The sequence below is a fragment of the Acipenser ruthenus genome, chromosome 4, assembly GCF_902713425.1.
Source record: "Acipenser ruthenus chromosome 4, fAciRut3.2 maternal haplotype, whole genome shotgun sequence".
NCBI classification, from domain to species: Eukaryota; Metazoa; Chordata; class Actinopteri; order Acipenseriformes; family Acipenseridae; genus Acipenser; species Acipenser ruthenus.
The window spans coordinates 30,277,559-30,301,842 of record NC_081192.1 but is presented as its reverse complement, the minus strand read 5'-3'; the positions used below and the strand labels follow the sequence as shown (position 1 = coordinate 30,301,842).

General features: G+C 37.2%; 1 protein-coding gene across 1 annotated transcript; it reads right to left on the bottom strand.

Moving 5' to 3' along the window:
• Positions 1–7: 7 nt before the first annotated feature.
• LOC117400003 (ectonucleoside triphosphate diphosphohydrolase 3-like) lies at positions 8–14,639 on the bottom strand. The gene is made up of 10 exons (XM_033999463.2): positions 14,506–14,639; positions 10,766–10,895; positions 9,969–10,086; positions 8,880–9,039; positions 7,681–7,840; positions 7,272–7,499; positions 6,174–6,446; positions 4,936–5,046; positions 3,624–3,761; positions 8–3,213 (listed from the first exon to the last, which is right to left on the bottom strand). The coding sequence occupies exons 2-10, from the start codon at positions 10,883–10,885 to the stop codon at positions 3,025–3,027; spliced, it is 1,497 nt and encodes a 498-aa protein (XP_033855354.2). The 5' UTR covers positions 10,886–10,895; positions 14,506–14,639; the 3' UTR covers positions 8–3,024.
• Positions 14,640–24,284: the final 9,645 nt, after the last annotated feature.

Below are 24,284 nucleotides of genomic sequence, written 5' to 3'. Positions count from 1 at the left end.
ATATATATATATATATATATATATATAATAATTCAATATAGTTTTTGTACCTTAAACTACACACCTTTCTTAAAATAACTGGTTGCCTTCATAACAGATTTAGAAAATTCAGTTGAACCTGCTGTAGAAGACCTCTGATAGGCCTTGCAAGGGAGGAGGAATCATGCTGCACAGCAAAAGAGAGCTGCAAATATCAAGCATGATACCCGTGCCCAGAAGTATGGGCTCTATTTAGCAAATAGGTGCACAGCCGCTATCGCTAGGGCAAAAATGACAGCGTTAGCGAACCGCTGCGGTAGCGCACGAAAACGTGATTTAGAAGTCGGGTCTCATGTGTGGGCTAACGCACATCAAATAGCGAATCATGCGCCCAGCCAATCAAAGCAAAGTGGGGGGGAGTAAGGTAACAACCAGTAAGGATTCAACATTCCCTTTGAAAGCACCTGTGCGTCTGCGATAGTGAACAGAGGGTTTGAAACCAAAAAAAAGAAGGACGACAAAAGCGCAAAATGTTTTAAAATGTCCAGCAGCCCAAGTGAAGAGGATGACCAAGCCTGGACAGGGAGAGTAAATACAAAATTTAAAAAAAGTGATCTAGAAGCAAAATTAAGTTACATATATTTTTTTTCTGTTTCACTTGCTGAGCGAGCGAGTGACGGGGGGCCAAAAAATTTAGAATCAGGAGTTTTCCTTAAGTTAGGCATGTATAGCACACCTTCGAACCGTGAGCACCGTTGCTGCCTTTATTATACATGCTTTCCTGTTAAAACAAATATACTGACGGTACACATTTGCGTCTTTAATAACAATTACTAAGTCTGCATTTTTTTTTACTGGTCCGCATGCGTAGCTGTGTACCAGTTATGTGAATCCCTGTCTCTAAGGCTTTGTCTGAGCTGCCTGGCACTTGCAGCATCTGCAACCTCCACCACTGGGTCTTCAAGTTCAGCATCTGCTTCCCTCAAACCCTGTAATCTTTCCTCTGGAAGTTCAACATCCATTACAGAGAGCTATGTTGTGTAAAACACCCAGAGGCATCCAAACATCGGAATCACATTTTGAGGATTCCAAATGTTCGCTCAATTAGCATGAGCACATTTAAAGGTACAGTTACTTGTCTGTTCGACAGGGGTCGTGGGGTTGAGCAGCAGTGTCAGTAGCCACCACTTCAGTTGTCCCCTATCAACCAGCCTCTCAGACTGTCATCCCGCTGAAATGCAGCTGCCACTTGGGAATTAATGAGGATAAACATTTGTGATGTAGTTGTTGGCATCACAGATCACACACTACTTGCACGTTGACAGAATAGGTCCCCTTACGATTTATGTAGAGGTGCCTGTTCTGTGTTGGTGCATGTACCTTAGTGCTACAAGCAAACAGTGTGCTCTCCGCATGTCTCCTTCCAGGTCAGCCTAAAGCAGTTGGCAGATGTCAGTGATTGTTCTGTTGAGGCGAAATTGCTGCATACATTGTGTGTCAGACAGGCTCAGAAAAGACAGATGACTTCTGAATATTTGGGTCTCCTCTTCCTCTCTTTGTCTGGTCAAGTAGAAATTTTTATTATTATCATTTCTTTCTTTCTTAGCAGACACCCTTATCCAGGGTGACTTACAATTGTTACAAAATCACAGTACAAAGTATCACATTACAAAGTATCGCATTAATCCAGTGTGCACTCCATATTTCTTTTATTTCTCTTTTTTCTCTCTATCTTTTCTTGGCCTGATTCACCGGTAGTTCACATGTAATTTGCACACAGTTTAGACCTGGCAGGGCAGGCGTCAGGGGCGGTGCAAGGGTTGCAACTGCACCCGGGCACAGCACATAGTCAATTATTTATTTTTATTTTTCTGAGCCCACTTTAATGACTAGACATAAAACATATAGAGGTGCCGTCTAATCTACTGCGATTAGAAAATGAAACCGTAGCAAGGTAGTACTGGTGAACTGTCAATCAAAACTCAAATTCGCAAATCACAGATGACAAATTGTTTATCTGGAGGCAGGGCGCGGCAAGAGCTCTGGCAATAGGTCAGTGTTAAAGTCATGTGATTGCTCTGTTGGGAGATGTGATCCTAAAGGCGCAATTTCGTGAGACTGAACAGAACTGAACAATGAACAACCTGATTTGGCTTGCACCAGAGCCCAGTAAATCCTAGCGCCGGCATTGAGAATTGTTTTTCACATGTCAACTGAAATGCAAACGCTAACACTGTTGATGGTTTGCTAAATCGCTACATTTGTATATAAATGAGGACACTCCCCTAAAGTTCAGCCCATGTCCAGCGCTAACACTGACTTGCCGGGTGGGCACTAAAACACGGTTGCTAAATCACACAGGTGGGCAAAGTCTGTTTGCCAGTGCCCTAATTCTGTTTTGTAATTGCCTTAACAACACTCAACACTCAGTGATTAACACTCACTGTTCCTAATGGGCAGAAAAGTGGTACCCCCGAGTTTCAGCGGGGTTCACAAGACATTTAGGTATTGTTTGGCTCCTGCTAAAAACACCACTTATAGTTGTCTGGTTTTATCTGTATACAATTCTAGATAAATAAATAAATAAATAAATAATTGCTTTGTAAGAAAGAAAAATCTATTTTATTCTAATCCCAACAGAGAATAATAATACTGAAAGAAACCAATCTTCATGCTTTGGTGTCATCAGTCATACCTAGAAGTCGTCATCAAGTAAGCCATTAACTTCTAATAAAATGAATCTACTCCCAGGAAAACAATAAAACATCAGCCCACTTAACAAATAATAATTACATTAATAAAATGTCTTTTAATATTACACTTCTTCAAATGCAACAGTTTCTTTGGTTAAGCTACTGAATGGTGGGCATAAAGCAGCCAATATCCAGCGCCTCCCTTGGACTGGGAAGCAGAGTTTGTATCCAAAGTCTTGAGATGGCACCACCTTCAATTTTAAGAGGCTTTACATCTTTCTTTCCAGTGCGGTAGCCTCCTCCTTCAAATGTCTGTTCGAAAAACCCTGTGTTAGGTAGTGAAGTCTGACGATTAACATGACCGCACAACTGATATGATCAGAAACATGAGGCTGAGAATGGCCAGCGCCGAGAACATGAAGAGCAGGCCCGCAAAGACGGAGCTGGTCATGGGCAGTTTGACAAGGTAGGCCTCAGACGGGATCATGTTAGTGAGGTTCAGCATGTAGCCAAGGGACCAAGCTATGCTGCTGTTGTCAACCTGCAAGGAAATACAAAACAAACCATTTTCAGAGAACTTGACACATGCAGTGCACACCAGAGGAAGCAGATTTTAAGGGTGCATTACGGTTGTCAGTCTCAAATCTTTTTCCCTCTACATGGCTTACCTGACCTCTGGAATGACCCGCTTGAAAATAATACAAAAGACACCAAATAGCGAAGAACAAGACTGTCCTGGGTTTCTTCAAAATGACTTTCTAACATTTCCCCATGTCTCCCACTACATGCACTCCTCCACTATCTCACTGACTGAAGGCCTCACAATAATTCAGCAAGGCTTCTCACTGTGATGCCACAACTTATTACTCTGCTTCCTCCGAGCAGCAAACACATTCCAACTGCCAACCAGAAAAATATATAATTGAAATGAATAAAGCAGGAGGAGCTCACCTCTATCTGGAAACTAATCTGCGGCCAGGACTGCGCATCAAATTTGTAACCATTCACAAGCAGGCTGTAGATGTAGTTTGCTGAGAAACAGTAAGATTTCAGGTAGGATTTTTTTACACTCGAATGCATTTCTTGAAGCTGAGAAAAATAATTTTAAAAAATGGTTATTGACTGCAGCTTTTTTTTTTTTTTTTTTTAACCCTGGATGGATTAATATTATTTTTTTAAAAAAAAACACTTGATTAAAAACCACTGTGGGCATTGTGCTAATCTACAACTGCTGTTATACAGTATATTATAAAAGTTAGTTTTGCAAGTGACAGCACATTTTCAAGATGCATACCATTGCTTTATTTTAAGAACATCTTGGTTATAAACAGTGTAATTCAAATATTTTTTTTGTCTGAAGGTATATTATGTGCATGGGTGGGTTTGCAATATAAAGACATTGAAGTCCCCACAAGCCATTTTATGTATTTATTTATTTGAACTTAAATCACTGCATATTATAACTTCAAGACAGCTAAACCTAAAATAAAAACAAGGTACACTTGGTAGTTTTATTTTTGGAAACCTTCTGTTTCATGTTCTTATGAAAATTTTCTACCCAGAGCAGCACTTTAGCTTCCATTTCATGATTATACACCTTACCTATTAAACACTCATGTGGAGCTTCAAATGGCAAATGCTTTCTGAGAACTATTCTCCAACCCACTTCATAAACTATATAAAACAAATGTTTTTATGAAATGCAAGCACTGCACCCTGCCTAATTGTTCTGGCTGCCCAGCAGATGATTAAGCACTCTTCATATGTTTTATTTATTTATATTTTTCAAAATGCAATCTCAAGATTGCAGCTTCACTGATTCTCAACCAACATAATAATGGCAATATTAACTATGCTTATCTATGCAGACAACTGCAGACTAAATATGGTAAACTATCCATTGACTCCAAAATAAAGTAATTATACAGTTCTAAATAATAGGTGCTTGTAAGATTATTCACTTCAGTAATGTTGTGCACATATATATATATATATATATATATATATATATATATATATATATATATATATATATATATATATAACAGTACTATTCTGAATAAAGAAACACAGCACCTCAGTTTTTAACTCATTTCTTAATGCAGTGTTGCATCCTCTTATGACTGGAAGTTTGATTAAATAGCGTTTTGATGCAGGAACATAATGCAGGTCACCAAGTGGCACAGTATTTTTTGACTGAACATTCCCCATAGTAACCATTAAATAACATGTAAGGTCTTCAAAAGATATAACAAGTACTCACTTTAGGCCAGTCCTGTGAACAGAAGGACCATGAGCTTGAGTTGAAGGTGTCAAGCTGGAATGATCCCCTTAAATCTAAAGCCACAGCGGTATAATAGAACCCAGAATAGGCCTGCAGATGGGGGGGATTATTAAATTAAATTCAGACAGCTTTTTACTCTAAATCGTCATTTTGTTATTATTTTTTTTGCTGAAAAGATAAAAACACAAATTACAAATCTAAAACTAATAAGGAACATCCAGAGACTATTTAAATGTATACACATTGGGTGTGTTTTTTTTCTTTTTGTCAAAATAGTGTGTACTAATGGCATGAAAATCTGGTCCTTTGTGACAGTGACTATATAAACAATGCATTACTTTTAAAATAGTACAGAAGATATCGTTAATATCTATACAATATCTTTACACATTTTAACACAGGCTTCCTGTAAGGACCGTTTGATAATCTGTTTTAGAAACATATGTGGATGGTATCATGAATACCAAATGTAATCAATAAAAACACCTTTTAGAAAATGTCTTTAATGTGCATGTACGTTTTCAAAGAAACTGGGAGTTATATTACGTTATTTTCTCTCAAAACGCCATATTCGTTGATTATATTTCAAATACACTACAGACATGTCAAATGTATTTTATAGAAATATACATGTCTGTAAGCATATCCTCCTTGACAAACACAGTGTAAAGGGCAGCAGTGTGGAGTAGTGGTTAGGGCTCTGGACTCTTGACCTGAGGGTCGTGGGTTCAATCCCAGGTGGCGGACACTGCTGCTGTACCCTTGAGCAAGGTACTTTACCTAGATTACGAGGGATTGTGGTCCAGTGGTTAAAAAAAGGGCTTGTAACCAGGAGGTCCCCCGGTTCAAATCCCACCTCAGCCACTGACTCATTGTGTGACCCTGAGCAAGTCACTTAACCTCCTTGTGCTCCGTCTTTCGGGTGAGACGTAATTGTAAGTGACTCTGCAGCTGATGCATAGTTCACACACCCTAGTCTCTGTAAGTCGCCTTGGATAAAGGCGTCTGCTAAATAAACAAATAATAAATAAACAAATAATAATAGATTACCTCCAGTAAAAACCCAACTGGCTAATTGTATGTAAAAATAATGTGATATCTTGTAACAATTGTAAGTCACCCTGGATAAGGGCGTCTGCTAAGAAATAAATAATAATAATGGGAATATGTATTGTTGATTGATAGGCTTAACTGTACTGTTTGCCTGGCAGCCTTACCATAAACTTTCCAGTGATGCCTGGTTGATAGACCCCATCAAAGGAGCAGTTTTGTTCCCCTGGACAGGCGGTGAAGTTGAATATGGAGAGCACTTCTTTCCTGCAGAGAGCTGGATCTCCGGTTCCCAGGATGGTGAGCTGCTGATCGGGGTTATAATCAGCAGGCCTCTGCGCCGCAGTGCACTGGCTTCCAAATATATACTTGGCATTCACTGTGGTATTGAAATACTGAGGGTAACATGGGTTTTCTGCATAGGGTTTGCCAGAAGACCTCTGCAGGAAAGAAAATATAGTAATCTATACAGAAACAGTTATTTATAACTTTTATAAATAAAGGTGCTTCTGCTGGAATGTCATGTGGCATTCAGGAAGAATTCCTTTAACTCTTACCAATGTGTTTTCATGTTATTACATGCAAGCAGCTGGTAGTATTTTTTATCTAGAATTTCTTGTTTTGACTGGGCAATCCATGAGCACAATGAGAGTTGATTAACTGCTGGACCTTCTCAAGAAATCATTCGAGTAAATCAGTAGGCTCCATGTCTATTATAACATGCCTAATAGAAGTGGACCAGCACTGCTTATCCCATCTTTAACGGAGTGCTTGCTAAGTTTTTTAATCTATTTTCTTACCGCTTATTAGTGCCAGCAGTAATCCACTGATAATCATTTATGGTTCCATTTGGAATATGCACATATCTAAAAGAAAACGCCATGCTGTAGATGAAATGTTGCTGCTGCTTAATAACTTCATGTGTTGTTGTTCAAACCCACTCCTCCAGTGTTTTAACTTCAATCACACCTTGTGACTTACCACAAAGGTTCCAGGATGCAGCAGTTTATTTATAGCATTGTACTTGAAAGAACAAACCAAATATTCACAGCACAATAAAAAGTAGCCAGTAATAATATTGAAATGGGAAAATGAATTTTAAAACATGGTTTACCTCTTATTTAAGAAACAGAAACTGCAGCATTTGACAACTAGGTTCATGTGGGTTAAAACCCCATCAACTTTACAGTACATTTGTTAAGAAGATCGCCTTAAAGGTGAGAATTAAGTCATACAGTTTCTCAATTAGTTTCTGCAGAACACACCTGGACGAGTGCTGCAAGTAGTCGCTTCTCTGCTTCATCTCTGCCATAGCACTGAAAGCTGTGAGTGTACACTTGATACTCGTATCCGTACATCACCACTGCTATGGTACTGTTTGGCTTGCCATCCTCTTCAGGAGTGAAGGCTATCTGTGTGGAGGCTCCGCCCAGGTCCAGAGAGCCCGTGGTCTCTGCCCCATGAGGTCGAACCCAAGAATTCCAGAGATTTTTCTGTAGAACAGGAATATTAATTACTTACAAGAGGTACATTCATGGATCTACCTTGTACTGCTTCCTTGGTACTGCACCAACTCTATTTCTACATATAGAAGCTTGTGTTTAGAAAAGGGTAGCAGGGGTGAGATTCTGTCTTAACAAAGCCACAGTAACAGGCTGTACATTTTCAACGTACCTCCACAAAATTGCCCATTAGGTAGTTTGCAGTAATCCATCCATAAATTCCCTCTTCCTGGCCAGTAATTATTGAAACCCCTTTAAAATCAAAGGGCCAGGACTGGAGGTATTTCTGCATAGTCGAGAGGATCGAAGAGGCTGCAGTTTCATATTCAGACCTGATCATTTGGAAAAGAAGAAAAACTTAGCAAAATATTGGACACTAGGGCAATCTAGAATCTATCAGCAAAATTACTTTGTGTTCAGAGGCCAGATGACCAAAACGGCTTATGTCACAAGTGACACGAGTCTGAGGGACTCAAGTTTAGCTCTCAGTTAATGGTTGTCCATATGTTAAACCCATAGCACAATTCAGCACATTATGGCTCAATTAGGACAAATGTTGGCTGATGCTGGCGCTCAGGACAAAAAATAGAAACGTTTAGCAAAACGTCTTTACTACAACACTGTTATTACTGTTAATGTAAACAAAATAGGTAACTTCATGTATCATATACGATAGGAAATTATAGGGTACAGTCCTGAGTTTACAGAAGAATAACATTTAAAGAATAAGTATAGGGGTTTCTAAAAATATAGCGTTACATGTCCCCACGTGTTGCTACAACTGTTTAAATAACATACACTTATAACATAAACTTATAAGTTTCTTTCAAAGCTTTTTTTCAAAATGGCCGCTCAAGTGCACTGATAGTATAAGGATTATTGACCACATTGTCAAACACAGCAATAACGATCCATGATGTGTTACGAAACTGAAAAGCCAGAGCACTTGTTGCTATGTTCTTTTTTTTCTTTTAAATCACACTTCCTGCAGTGATTTAGAAGACAGATCTCAAACCCCAGTGCACTAGAACAGCGATTTTGAAAAAAAGCTTTGAAACAGACTTTAAAGGTATAAGTGTAAAAAGTTGTCCAAATGTTACCAGTAAAAAGACAAATTACAGGTACATTATTTAACAGTTGTAGCAACAGGTGAGGATGTAAAGCACTATATTTTCCGGAACCCCGCTACTTACTCTTTAAGGCACATGAGACTGAATTAAAATCCATAACTACCATTGTTTTATCTGAACTCAACTAAGACTCAGTGCTGGAATGACGTTTGTTTTAAATGTGTTGCCAGTTAAAACACTAGTCACATAATAAACGTCCAGTGTTTAGGCCTTAATACTTAAATAAATAAATTTACTTCACCTTAGCAATCTCATCCCAGCTGTTGCTCCTAGATAGATGGGTGTTACGTTATACTGGACAGTTGGGATAATGCTCTTAGTTTTGTTCATGCAGTCATTAAATGAATTCCATGTCTTCTCATCCTGTTTATTATCAAGGCCAAAGCTTGAGATTCCAGGACCTAGAGTGTGGTAAGTGTACATGTTTATATTTCAAAGTATATTTGTAGGATTTGGATGGAAGTAAAATCACTTGGGCACTCAGCAGAGATGGTAGAATAAATGCATTACACAGAGCACTATTTAATGCAAATGGAAATCGAATTGAACATATGGATTGAAACTTCTGAATGATGTAAAATAACACTCTTTATGGCCCCAGTGAGTGGAAGTTGTGTTATATTATGTGGCCATTCTAGCTACTGTACCCTGCATAATAACACAGATAAAAACAAAATACTATGGACATTTACCAAACACAGCATTGGTAAATGTGTTTGGGTCTGTTTTACACTATTATTGATGCACCAGTTCATGGGCAGCAGTGTGGAGTAGTGGTTAGGGCTCAGGGCTCTGGACCGGAGGGTTGTGGGTTCAGTCCCAGGTTGGAGACACTGCTGCTGTACCCTTGAGCAAGGTACTTTACCCAGCTGTATAAATGGGTAATTGTATGTAAAAATAATTTGATATCTTGTAACAATTGTAAGTCGCCCTGGATAAGGGCGTCTGCTAAGAAATAAATAAATAAAGTATTACTACATTAGTAAGTGCATTATAGTCCTATGGATTTATTAATATCTAATACATTATGAATATGACCTTAGGAGCTTAAGGTTTGGTATATACAAGCAAACTCCTTCCAAATAGACCACTCATGGTTTGCTCAACAGAACCATAGAAGAGATTTACTATTACAGTGAACAGTTTACAGTGATATAAAAATAATCTCTTTCAGTATACAAGTGAAACTAGGTAAGGTACTTATTGTATTGTTCACTTTACTTGTTAAAGTGAATGTTATTATGAACCTTACTCTTACATCCCCCTTGTTAAATATTCACGAAACACTAAGAGCTGCTTAATAATAATTATTACCACATACATATCTTACCTTGAACATCACACCTCAGGGTCTGATTCACCACTCCTGTGTTGTTTTCCTTTTCCGCTGGCCATTGGTAAACATACACTGTAGTCCGTGAGGAGCCAGCATCAAGGACGATCCCATACTAGAAAACAGCAAATCCATTGATTCCATGTTAAAGTTGCAGTGTACACATTTTACACTTAAATACTGTAGCAAGAGTACACAGTATTTAGTATTTAGTAATATCTATGTAGTTCAAAAAACAGTTACAACATAGGCCAGGAAGCCTTTATAGGAAGTTCATAGTAATAATAATAATAATAATTCATATTTACACGCATTTACATGCAGTATGCAAGCAAGCACTGACATTTAATAAACCAAAATAGATCAAATAGATGTTATAGGGACATATTGTAGTCAGAATCAAGTGTGGCACATTTCCTTTTATATGCACACAGTATTTAGTAATATCTTAGTAGTTCGGACACCTAGTAGCCTAGTTGATATCGATGTTTGTTCAACATAGGCCGGGGAGCCCTTTAAATATGTCTGTGACAACAGACCATTATAGAAGGTTTAGAGTAGTAATAATAATAATAATTAAAATCTACAGAGCACCTTTCATGCAAGCAAGTGTTGATGTTTAATTAAAAAACAGATAAAAAAAGAGGTTATAGGGGCATACTGTAGAGGTCTGTCAGTTAAAAGCACAGAGATGCAGAAACAGACAGATAGGGACGGGGGGATTAATAAGTGATAAATGATTTTAGATGTGAAAAAGCCCCAGCTCTCTGACAGTTGAACATTTGATGCCTTACCTTTAAGCCTGGTGACACATAGCTTTTTTTATGGATCTGAATAACAGCCACTGTAACGATGACAGCCAGGCTGGCCAACAGAAAGAAGGCGGCGATGGCAGCTGCTAGTTTTGATGCCATTTTTCTCCCCCTGTGTCAATAAAACAGAACAGCATTGTGTTTATAGGCAGGCAGGAAATGAAAAACAGATGCAGCAGATGTTTACAAGGTTCTAATGTAAACCTACCCGGGCCTTTAGTATTTGTTAAAGTCTAGTTTATATTTGAATAACAAAATGGTATTGAGTGATTAGGCAAGAAGTTTCTTCACCAGTACAAAATTTTTTATCTAAATTAAATACAAGAAATGACGACATCTAGAAACTGAAAATTTGAATTGTATGTTTTCTAAGATTGAATCATTGTACCCCCTTTCTAAACTCCATGAATTCCATAATTGCTTTAATTTTCTAAAATGTGTTTCCCAGCAAAACGTTCAATACATTTTCCTTTAAAATGCCTGTACAGCAAAAGCAGCCATAATATAAGACTGTGCTCACTGCAGAGTACAGACTATTCTACTATCCCTGTTGTTGCAGGTGCTTTCACATTTGCAGAGTGATAAAGGCTAGGTGTTTTTTTATGATACTTCGCCAGCCTCTCATTGGATTTTGACCATCTATTTTGTCTTCTGTAGTGTTATCCTGGTTTAGCCCCTGCATTTCAATGAGGTGATCATCCCGTTGAAAACATGGTGATGTTACCCTCAAGTTGATTACCTTGTTTATAATACAAATATAATGCATATATTATGTCAGCAGTAAATGTACACCTTAATATAGAATGACAAATGGAATATGCCAGAAGGAGATTAAGAATGAGGTTGTTCAATTTTACCAAAGGGGTATGGCCGTCTCAAACTACCTGGGAAATCCAACCCCAATACTTCAAAGGTTTAAAACATTATAATTGTTTTCTAATTAACTAAAAAATGATAAGATTAGTTTAAGCTGATGACCTTCTCATATCTTAGAAGGAAAAGTCAAGACGATGAACACCAAGGCCTAAGGTCTGGATTGGTATGGGGTTTAGCACAGATATTCTCACAGAAGAAAAACATATATTTATGCAAACAGCTGTGAATGAGGGTAGTGTCTGGCTTTGACATTCTGGGTGTTCAATATTAGAACTGTCAAAAAGCCAAGAGATAAATCATTACATCCAATACATCCATTTTTATGCCATTACTATTATGTAAATATAAACATTTCACTTTGTTTGAAAATGACATGTCCTGATATAAAATTCTGAGCCTTGTGACAGTAGTTTTGAGAATTGGTTGTCATTAACGGCCCTGGTCTGATGATTATTATAACTGCCCTGGTCTGATGATTATTATAACTGCCCTGGTCTGATGAACATTGAGGTGCTCATGAGCTTCTCTTATCTGTTTGGAAAGCATTAATTAATTAGTTAGTTTAAAAGAGCTTTAATGGAATATAAATACATTTTCGACACTGGTACATAGAGATAAAGCCTGTGTTGCGTTTCAGGTCAAAGACTTCTGCATTACATCTTACCTGAGTGCAAAATATAGTGGCATAGAATGTGTGGAAACAGACCAGTAGGGACTATAATGCATGCATGTGACTTACATGCTCGAGGTCTAAATGCTAACAATGAAGAACAGATTTTAATTAAGATTTCTCTAAAATATGTATTACTAAGTTTCTTTTTAGTACTTCTATAAAAGCTAAATGCCCTATGTCACTAAACTGAAGAAATGCAAGGTTGTCATGTCAAATCAATACTACTAGCTGAAACGTTTATCTACTTGACTTCATTTCTTACAAGTTTTGCCTTAGATTTAGGTTAAAAAAAAAAAGAAAAACATATATATTTGAAACCTTAAATAAAACTATTTTTTATATACCATGCAGATCTTAGGATGCATTCCAAGCTATGTGTTTATCTTGCAACAAAAAAAGCAGCTATATCTGGTTGCAGAAAATGAATCCCTTTAATTATATACAGAATTTGGCGGTGGCTGTTTTGACCAAATTATCACATATCAGCTCTTTGAAATCTAAAAACAGATTGTATATTGTATGGTCTTGATCTTCTCAATTATAACAGTATGCATTTGGACATTTATAACTTTAATGGTTGGCCCCTGTATAAACACAGTGACAAAAAGAAGAAATATAAAATTTCTAACTGAATCCAATAACAACCGTAAGAGAAAGATGTATGCTGATGTCATCAGAACATTTTGTTTAAAAAAAACAAAACAAAACATTAATACCTTAATACCCATCAATTTCAAATTCGACTTTGATTGGCTTAACATGACACAGCTACCATAGCAACACACTCACAATGCAGCCTTAGAGGATGGTGTTAACATGAAAAAAAATCCCAACTAATTGCCAGTCTCAAATAATTTTCCTTTCACAAAATCTGCTCAGCAATAAGTAGCAAACTGAATTATACAATGTAGGAACCAAACCTCTGGGGTAATACAGTTTACAAATCTACAATTTTCTGCATTCTGGGATGTTCCTTTTGTTAGTAGAAAAGGGAATAGTATTGTAAAAACAAAGTCAACTGTAAAAATCTAATTTGAACCTGTAATTATAACTTGCGTGCCACCAGTTGCTGTAGGACTGAAGATACACCCATCAGACTTACAGATACAGTTCAAAATACAGGTACATTAAACTGTAGCTACACCTTCATTATATTATGTAAAACATGTACTTTTAACAAAACTTTACAATACATCATCAGGAAAAATCACTTCATGTGTGGAGTTCCACCCTCACAATGACAGAATTGTGCGTTAAGTACATGTAGGCAATATGAGTAAATGATAACTGAAGTAAAATTGCGTGTACCTGTATTTTGAAGTACATCAATCATTTACTTTACATCCAGCTACACTGTCTAATTTGTATTATTTCACATCTGAGTAAATCCAGTCCACACCTTGCAGCTGCAAGCAAGTCATATATCTAGTGGCTGGTACACTCTGCTGGATATCCATTCAGAAATTGTGTAGGTTCAGGTATAGGCTTAATGAATGTATCTAACCAAATCCATTCATAAATATTAGCTAACACTAGTTAGGCTGGGCCAAATGATCCCAATAATGTCTGAGCTTTATTAATTATGAATACAGATCCTATACTTATAAAAAATGAAAGAGCTTCCTAAATACATAGCTTCTATTTGAAATCAGCCGGTTAAGATTCTTATTTCCACAGTAATTTACAAGTCTGTCTTATAGCATATGAATATAAAGCATTTTTTAATAATTAGTGGTGACATTACATTTCTTATTCAGTAAAACGTTATATTTTCAATAAAATATAGGTGGTATTGTAATAAAATATGCAAAATACTTTTAGATAATGCTGTCTAAGAAACAATATATCCTTGTTTTACTCAGCTAACAATTCAATAAAAATTGTACAATGCAAATATTACTTTAATTCTAGTAAACAACCCCTTTTTATTTTATATAATAAGTACACCATATTGTGATATTCTCACATTATGTCACATTTACTGTTTTAGTTAATCTGGTGAATTTTCCAGATATTTTCCTGTATTAAAATGATTGGTGTCCTTTAATTGTTCTAGACTATATTTACCCTTTACAGAGTATATTTCTTAGCAACAGCAATGACTATGAGTGATTTAATTTAAGCTGTTCTTGAATTAAATCAATAACCTTAAGTCTTCAAAGGGTCCACTTACCTTCTATGTATTGTAAGCTCTTGAGTTTCTTGTTTTTGCTTTTGAGTTTACAAAGAGTAAAGCAATACAGTTCCCTGTTCAGAGTAAAGGTGAGGTATTAAGAGATTTCCCGGTGCGGATCTCTCCTGCTCAGATGATGCTGGTATGTAGCGATGATCCCTTCCTCGAGTTAAGAACTCTATATGTATTGGAGCTCCTCCCATAACCCTAGTGCTACCCAAAGGAATCACGCCAGGGTTATGATTGGTGAATAAAGAGTGATGATGATGCATGCTCTAATCCATAATTACCTATTTCAACTTCTCGCTTCAGAATGCATTGGCTCTAATAGGGTTATCTTGTGTTCCTCTCCAGAGACCAAGCCTATCTACAATATGAGTTTATCCAAATAATGAAAATATTGTATCTATTCGTTTCAGAATGTAAAGAGTGTTCCCATGTAATTCTCATACTTGGTTCTTCTACAGGAGGTTAAGAAAGTTTTTTGCTTGCTTGCCTTGCTTTGCTGGATTTCTGTTACTTTTTCCCTTCTTAATCTATCTCCTCTGCAGTGTCTTCAGCCAGGGATCAAGCATGTTCCTGGTTGCAAAACATGTCAGTCAACAGGTGGAGCAGTTGGTTGGTTAATGGCTGGAAAGAAGGTTTTGAAGGGGTTGGGACAATTTCACTCAACAGGTGAAATGACCCAGGAAGTGCAATCCAAAAACAAGACTTGCAGACAGATTTTTTTTTTCCTGCAGTACCAGATATTCCACTTTAAAATGAAAATATGTGCTGTAAAAACTGCACATTTGAGACATATATACTGGTGATAGGTGAGATTTATGTAATTATTTTCTTAGCAGCAACCACTTGAAAGCATAAGGACCTGGTTGAATCCTATTGGGGAACATTTTCTACAGTTCATTCTCCGTGAAGTCAACTGTGTGACACTGGTTCCAACAGGATACAGTACATCTAATGCTGAGGTAAGGTAACTTGTCCTATTCTGACCGGGTCTTTGTACTCAACATGTCCTTAACCTCTAACCTCGGAAATGTCTTCATCCACACAATGTGGGGAAGCTATAAAAAAGGCTAACAAGATGCTCGGATATATAGTGAAAAGTGTTGAATTTAAATCAAGGGAAGTAATGTTAAAACTTTACAATGCATTAGTAAAACCTCATCTAGAATATAGTGTTCAGTTCTGGTCACCTCGTTACAAAAAGGATATTGCTGCTCTATAAAGAGTGCAAAGAAGAGCAACCAGAATTATCCCGGGTTTAAAAGGCATGTCGTATGCAGACAGGCTAAAAGAATGGAATATATTCAGTCTTGAACAAAGAAGACTACGCGGTGATCCTAAAAGGTATTGACAATGTCGACCCAGGGGACATTTTTGACCTGAAAAAAGAAACAAGGACCAGGGGTCACAAATGGAGATTAGATAAAGGGGCATTCAGAACAGAAAATAGGAGGCACTTTTTTACACAGAGAATTGTGAAGGTATGGAACCAACTCCCCAGTAATATTGTTGAAGCTGACACCCTGGGATCCTTCAAGAAGCTGCTTGATGAGATTCTGGGATCAATAAGCTACTAACAACCAAACAAGAAAGATGGGCCGAATGGCCTCCTCTCGTTTGTAAACTTTCTTATGTTCTTATGTTCTTATGTTCTTAACCAGGTCCTTAATTGTTAAATTATCCCTATTAAAACACCAGTGGAATGGATCTTCATGACTGGAGTTGGCTTCCTCTACAGACAAAGGGCCTCAATCACCACCAGCTTGTAATCATGTCATCCTCAGCAACTCAATAGTTAATAAACATGATGTCTGAGAATCCAGTGAGAATTAAGGCACATTCTCTGATAGGAGTAAAGGCATTTTAATCTAATTAATATAAAACAAGCTTGAAACAACCAAGTAGCAGCTTCCTTGCTAGTTTTATACTGTTAAAATTGTTTATTCCTTTCAGAAAATGTGCTCGTAATCTATGTTTGGCAGGATAAAGTGTGTATGTTTCTTTCATCAGCATGTGGGGCCAACCCAGGAAATGGTAGTGTTAGTGTCTATGTATTTTTTGAATAATGTATTTAATGCTATTATTCTTCTATATCAGCTTTGTGGACTAGACACCTCTTGAGGACGATTTAACAAATAGTTGTTTTTATTTTCAAGAGGGGGTGTATGTAAGAATTGTGGCTGTTATAACACAGTGATGGGCTCTGAGAGATCAGGGAATTGAAGGCATAGGCAACAGCTTTTAGCAGGTCATTAGGTTCAATTTAGAGGGAATGTTTTTTTTTATAGGAGAAACAATTATATTTTCAATCAAATAATAATTAGGTAATGTGTGGACAAATATGTTGTGTACATTACTTAAGCAATATAGAACTGGAGTGTACGTTATGTGCGATTTGAGGATTGCGAGAAGGATTGTGGGACGAGACTGCAGGTCAATACTTGAAGCCATTAAGTGTTTGTTAGGTTTGTTAGGTGGAGTGATATGGTTCTACTGCAGCAGGTGAGCAGGTTGCTGACAGTAATTCTGGGGGTATGCTCAATGTACGTGATTGCCATTTAATATATCCTGTCAGCCAATCAGAGAGCAGGATTTCTCTCAATTGTTATTGAATTTACAGTAAAGAATGTTTCAGGTCCCTTCAGATACATACTACTGGAAGTTGGAAAGTTCATCATGCTGGTTTACTCATGCTGTCTTTTGCTATCAGTTATTCAGTGATTTACTAAACTGTTTTGTGGACACATCTCCAAACTGACCTTTTGTGAAATGCAGCTCTAGTGGTTCAATGTGACTGCATCGTTGAGGAACATCAAAAGGCCACACAAGAACTGTTGTTCTTATGGGAGCTTATGTTCATTACTGCTTCCTCTAGTCTTGCACTGTGGAACTTTTCTTTTTTTTTGTTCTTTCATGAAACTCAGACTTTATTGATAAAAAATTTAACCTGGGCCCTATTTTAAAGGGAATGCTTATAAGTACTATTAACGGTAAGACACTCAGAACAAGAATTTAACTGCTCATTCCTGAAATTATGTGTTGCTAGTTTAAAATCATTGCAATTATTTTACTGATCACTGGAAATTGTCTTTTTCCAGTTTATAATCTGGAAAGGGGCCATTTTCTTTCAACAACCAAACCCATATTGACTCAACTACTGTACCTGTGGAATTAAACAGAGATGAGTGATGTCGATGTTTCTCCTGAAGACAGCAAAAATAATTATTTATTTATTATTTTAAATTATTGATTGAAGTAGATTTTTATAATGTTTTATAATGATTGCATTGCAATTAAGCATGTCAATACTCTGGATTTTAAACCATTAAATCCTGCTGCCAGCTCAGCAATAACACTCCATTAGCTTTCTTAATACCGGTACTCTGATTTCTAAGCTTTTACTGAAATCTATGAGAGAATTTTGTCAGTGTGTGCAAAGCGTTATTGTTTTATAGAAACCAAAGCAGAAAAAAGCTAAAATAAAAATGTATAATTATCTAGAAAGGTACACGTCCCAGGGTCCTTGCACCATAGCAGACGAAGAGCTGGTCAGACTGACACAGAGCTCTCGTCCTATCCACATAACATCTCAATGCCCGAACCGGGCAGAGGGAGTTTAGTCTTTGATCCTCTGCCAAAGAGAATGGAGGTGATGGTTAACAGAAAGGCTGTCTTCATAGAGAGGTGTTTCAACTCTATGGAATGAATGGGCTTAAACGGGGCCATAGTGAGAGCTTCCAATACATGGTCTTGACTCCACTGGTGGAGGACGTCCTTTCTAGGTGGATGTAACCGCCGAGTGCCCAGACATTCAGGGGCCAGACCCATAATTGGAGTCTGCCCAGTTCTGGGTGCCAGAGAGTGCCTCTCGTCTGACTGAGTAGATCCAGGCATAGCGGAATCTCCCAGGGCTGGTCTTGTAGTAGCTGGCAGAAAGTTGAAAACCAGATTCTCCTGGGCCATCTGGGGGCCACCAGGATAACTGTCGCCTTCTCTCTCCAGACCACTACCTGCTAAAGCTTACAACTCGCTCAGCTCTGCTCGGGCGAACCCCAAGCACCCCTATATAATCATTCTCTTAACCCGCCCACACGAGAGTCAACCTCCAAGCATAACCCCAAATTAAACCCGCGAAAAACACCCATGGGACCTGTGGTTGAGTCCTGGTATACTTGCCTCAGGCGGCCAAGGAGAACACAGAAGAGACTGAGGTAGAGAGATTGACGTTGATACGCCGACACAGGCGCACAGAATTTAATCAATAGACATAAACAAAAAGTAAACAATAATGTCATGTGACGCTACCAGCAATGGTAGCGCACAGAGGACGATACACGATTGTACAAACACTCAAAATAAAACACAATACAACAAACTATAAATCAAAGGTGCCGTGAAAACGGCAGGCCTTGCAGCAGCCCCGATCACAGTGATCTCTATGTTTTTATACTGATGCTCCACTGAGACACGCCCACCTGCCTGCTGGAACAGCTGATTGCTTTCAGCTGCTGCTCCATGTAGACAGGTGATCATCCCCAGCGGAGCGCCACAGCAGTAAAACAATTAAATCAATTCATTTACAACATTAACCCAAAAATACAATAAAACGACATATTTCCCGGACCCCACTTGTCAATCAAGACCCTCATAACGTGCTATAGGCAGTCCCAACACAATTAGTATCCCAGACACACACATTGGTGTGTGTCAATGTAGAACCACCCTGGGAACAGGCTTGTCCCTAATCCCGTTTTCCCTTTTACCCCAATGGGGGTGATAGCACGTTACAGTATACTAACAGTTAAATTTCCTTCAATTATAATAATAATTTATTTTGCATTTAACGTTTTCCTTATAAAAAATCCAAAAGTTAAGCTACATGTCTCCAAAAGCAGGCGGTAGGGTAGCCTCTTTTTAAAGACTTCTTTCCGATTGTAAAATACAAATTCCCTTATTGGCACATAATCAGAAAGTACAGCATTTTGTTTTCAATGTATATTAAATAAAGTGCTTTATGTACACCTGTGTTTGTGAAAGTCAGTGTTAACAGTACATACTGTACCATTGCTTTATATGGGGAAAAAAATGCCTCCTATTATGAGGTCATCATGCATTTGCATCTTCTTTAGGTCCCCATATAAATACTAGGAACATTTTTTTTATTAAGAACATAAGAACATTCGGCCCATCTTGCTCGTTTGGTCGTTAATAGCTTATTGATCCCAGAATCTCATCAAACAGCTTGAAGGATCCCAGCGTATCAGCTTCAACAACATTACTTCTTCTCTGTGTAAAAAAGTACCTCCTATTTTCTGTTCCGAATGCCCCTTTATCTAATCTCCATTATCCGTCCCCATATGAGGTTGCCATATGTGAAAGGTTTAACTACACTTTAGTATACTTGTACCACAATTTACTGTAGTAAACTGCAGTAAAAGACAGAAGTTATGATTTTTTAAAAAAAATAACTAAGTTAAGTCTATTTACTCTACATGACATTTCTGTGTAGGCATTCCACCTACAGAAAATTATTTATTTTCTTCTAGGTGAACTATATAAGTGTAGCCCGTAATTTGTGCTCCATTCAGAACTGAGCGACTAAAAATAACTATTGACCTAACTGAAGCTCTTACCCCATAACCAGATTATGAAACAGATGCTACTCATGCTGAATATGCATGTTTTACATTATTATTATTTACATTGTTAACTTACTGGTAACATTTTGCTTGCTATTATCCTGTTTTCATTGATGGTAGGCTTCTTTCATATATATTTTTAACTCTGACCTCAACTGCTCTCAGAATAACCCTGTAACCTTTATTCCAGTTCACTTTAAATCAGCATGTACAATCTGAAATTATAACTGTTAGATCATGTATACTGCACAATTAAAATGGACCTTCTGTATGACGTACTGTACTGTAAAGCATATCCTCTGTGAGTTGGAGAAATGCACTTTAATCTCAGATTTTTGAGGGACTGTGCACATAGTTCCACAGTGTTCCACAGCCTTTATGAAAGTGTTATGAATCTACATAGTGACTGAGACAGGATGTTCCCTGAGGCATTTTTTGGTTAATTCCCTAATCCTGCATGAAATTTGGTCCTCATGCTATTTTGGTAGTACTTTTTTAGTAATTTGGGTCTCCATGTAGTTTTATTTTAGGGAGGGAAATTGTACTTCCAAATTCAAATGACCTAATTAATATTACAATAATCAATCAATCAATCCGTTGTATTTTTATATAGTGCCTGTCCTGTAGAACATGTCAAAGCACTGTACAGAGCATAACATACATCAGCAGTTGTTTTTAAAATTCAATATATCAATACCAAAGTCATTACAATACATAAATACATTAGAACCATCCATTATAAGATACTAAAAAAACAGTTAATTACTAAAAGCCATGGAAAACAAGTGTGTTTTAAGTGTATATTATTATTTTTTTCTAAGAGAGGGTATATTTAAATGAATAAATAATACAAAATAAAAAGAAATTGTGATAAATTGTGATAAACAGATAAAGAATTTGTTCATGAGTGCGGACCACCGCAATGTAGGGATACATTTATTTAGGTTTTTGTTAGCTATTAGATTTTAGAATATATCTCATTGAATGAACTTAGCATAAAGGTACATTTTGGGTTAAAACTAGGTATTAGATACAAAATCTTTCTGTCTCTCCGATTCTGGTTAAGAACTCAAAGAGCTGATTAAAATCTAGGCCCCCTGCCCTTGCTAGAAACAAAAGGATGAGACTTGAGGGCAGTGTTGTAAAAAAACATGCATTAGGTCTTCTTTGATCTATAGTCCTAACATGTTTACCTTTCGGGGCAGACTAGCTGTCCACTGATAGAATCATAAACATCTTCCAAAAATAGTAAAACAAGTTTTTACTAATGATTTGTTTATGATAGGGTAATAGAGTTAACTCCTTCAGGGAAGATCTGGATAGAGCCAGATCCTTCTAATGGGTCAATTAGAATGACAAAAGGTATTTTTACCCCAAATACAAAGAGCTTTGGGAAAGGGTTTATGGTGAGGTTCTTGACCCAGGTAGAGGAGAGTGTCTCTTTGATGTAAAGGTTGTAAAACTAGTATTTTTCAGATGTTATCTCAAGAAACTGTATTTAAGTTGAAGAGCTACCCCATGTTCTTTGTATCCTTCAACTGCTAGCAAGAAGTTTACCTACTAACTATACACTATGTCTTAATAAAGAGATATATTATTTTGAATTTTGTAATGAAAGACTTTGACTAATTATTTTCTTACACTTGTACGGGAGGAAAAGGGGCTCGAAGAAATAAATAACCCCTGTTATTTTTTCTACAACCTGATTTGTAGAACTCGTTGGTACCTAACTGACAAGTGGCCAAGGTGTATGTAACAGGGCGAGGAGCCCTGTACAGTGTTTTGTTTATTTATTTTGTTTTCTATTACTATAATCAAACCTAGTTCGATTGCTTCTAGCATATTAACTGTTCCATATAGTTTGCCATTCTGCTCTCGCTGGATCAGAATGTTTTAAGGCTCTGAATCTAATTAAAAAATATGCTTTTGCCTGATAAGGGAGGTTTGGAACTTTCAGCAGGTCAGCCTGACCTTTTGATACCAGGAGCTCTCTTTTTCAGTCCTTACACAGACTTATTCAAAAGGATACAAAATACAGGATCCTACAACATTACTATTAGCAATGCATTTCATTCTACAGCATTCAATCCATATCTAATAAGTCAGCTTGTTCCCAGCAAGATTCGAATTCTCCTCCTGGCTCAGCGTGAAGTTGCTCTGTGAACACTGCAATAGGCCTGTGCATCCAGCGTTTTACATTACAAGTGTGGGCGACCAGGGTCTTTACTTGATACCTGCAAAAACTTAAATCTTGTTAGCTGGGCTCCCATCTCTACATTCCCATTCCCATCGTCAGTGGGCAAACACATTTTAACTGAATCTGGATCCATCAAAGAACCGCACATCCTTGCAACCAAGGCCTTGCAAAAGGATCTAATGACTTGTAGCACAAAAGGGATGTACCAGAACCATCTGTGACAATGTTTTAAATAATGATACAAATACAAAATAATACACACACACATAGGGGCAGGGTGTACCCCTTCACAACCAGTCACTCCTTAACCCTATTCATCTAGTTCCACTTGCTGGCTCTCCTCCAGCTTCTTAAGTTTCTGGAGACTTTGCCATATCCAAAAAATGTGTTTCCACATCCCACATGAAACAAAAATCACTGTAAGGGGCCACAGTGTTGCCAGAAACCTTACAGCACACATAGTGTAGCTTTGTAATTAGGGGAACTACAGTAATTTTGGTAGTAGTATAGAAACTTAACCATTATCTACTGGGATGGGTCTACTTCAGATATTCCAACTGATTATTGTCTGTGGCTTTTTTCAGAAACATTATTATTGTCAAGATGATCCTTCATTTCTACATTACAAGGGCACACTGTAAAACTGATTTTTAAAGCGCTTGCTCCAGTTTACCCAGTTTTACTCCTGAGGATGGGGAATGGGATATGGTACAAAAATAACAAGAGTGCATGCCAAATGACTTCATATAGATTTGGAAAACCTAAAATCAAACTGAATTACACTCCTGATACATCAAATGCAGGAACAAAACAGGTATTTTTAGTAGGTGGATGTGTGATTCGATAGCCATTAGCCTGAAAGAGCCGGAAAGAGCCCCTTATAATTTGATTTGGTGTTAGTTTGGGAAATGGAGGCTGTCTAAGGCTTTAGAACACCTGCCTCCAGAAGCTGCCTTATATGATTTTAAACATCACAAATGCAATTTCACAGTTGTCTGTATCTGGTTCCCATACAACTCTCTATTTTTATATTTTCACTGTTGAATTTCAGGAATTCAGCTTGCATTATGTGAATTGCCTCCTTTTCTTCCATTGTATATAGTATGTACACAGCATAAAAGGTACTGTGCTCTGAGTCACGTAAGAAGAAATGCATCCAGATACATATATCACTTTAGCATTTTTTATTTATATTTAGTTAAATACAAATAGAATTACCTCAAAGTAAAATATTAAATATATGTATAAACCTGTCGAGTATTCTATTAAACCTTACATAGCTTCAATAAAAATGACAGGAAAAGCTAACACATGTAAGTTTTATAAACGGAGCATATATACTATAAACTTTAATTAAATACGATTTTTAAACAGAACTATGCATTCTAAAATGAATTTACTTTGTTTTTTAGAAGCCTTCTGTGTCATGAAATAAGTACAGTATTTACATTTTGTGCATTGTAAGTCAGATATGCCAAAAGATAAGAGGTTCATATGTGCTTAAGTTTACAAACTAATTACTATACAGCTAAACTACACCCAGCTGGGATACAAAACATACTGCAAGTCTAAAATACAACATTACAACAGATTGGAACATGAAAAATGAAAGGGCTAGTCCCTTATTCACTGAGCTTTCCCTGTTTTCTGTGGTAATCCACATTGTTTTTCCATAGGATGACTACTATGGTATTCAGTAGTAATTTACATCATTGACATTATTAGTGGTAAACAATAACAGATGCGTCTTCCATGAAATTGTACAACTAAGGAAGCAGCTATGAACAGCCCGTGATACAGAAGACACCTTTCCTTTAATTAATGCTGCACTTTGCACTAGAAGACACCTGAACATAAAACAAAAGAAGAGAATAAACAGCTCTTCCCTCCCAGCTTTACTTGGGATAAAGAGCTATAGTGTAATTATAAGAAACCCT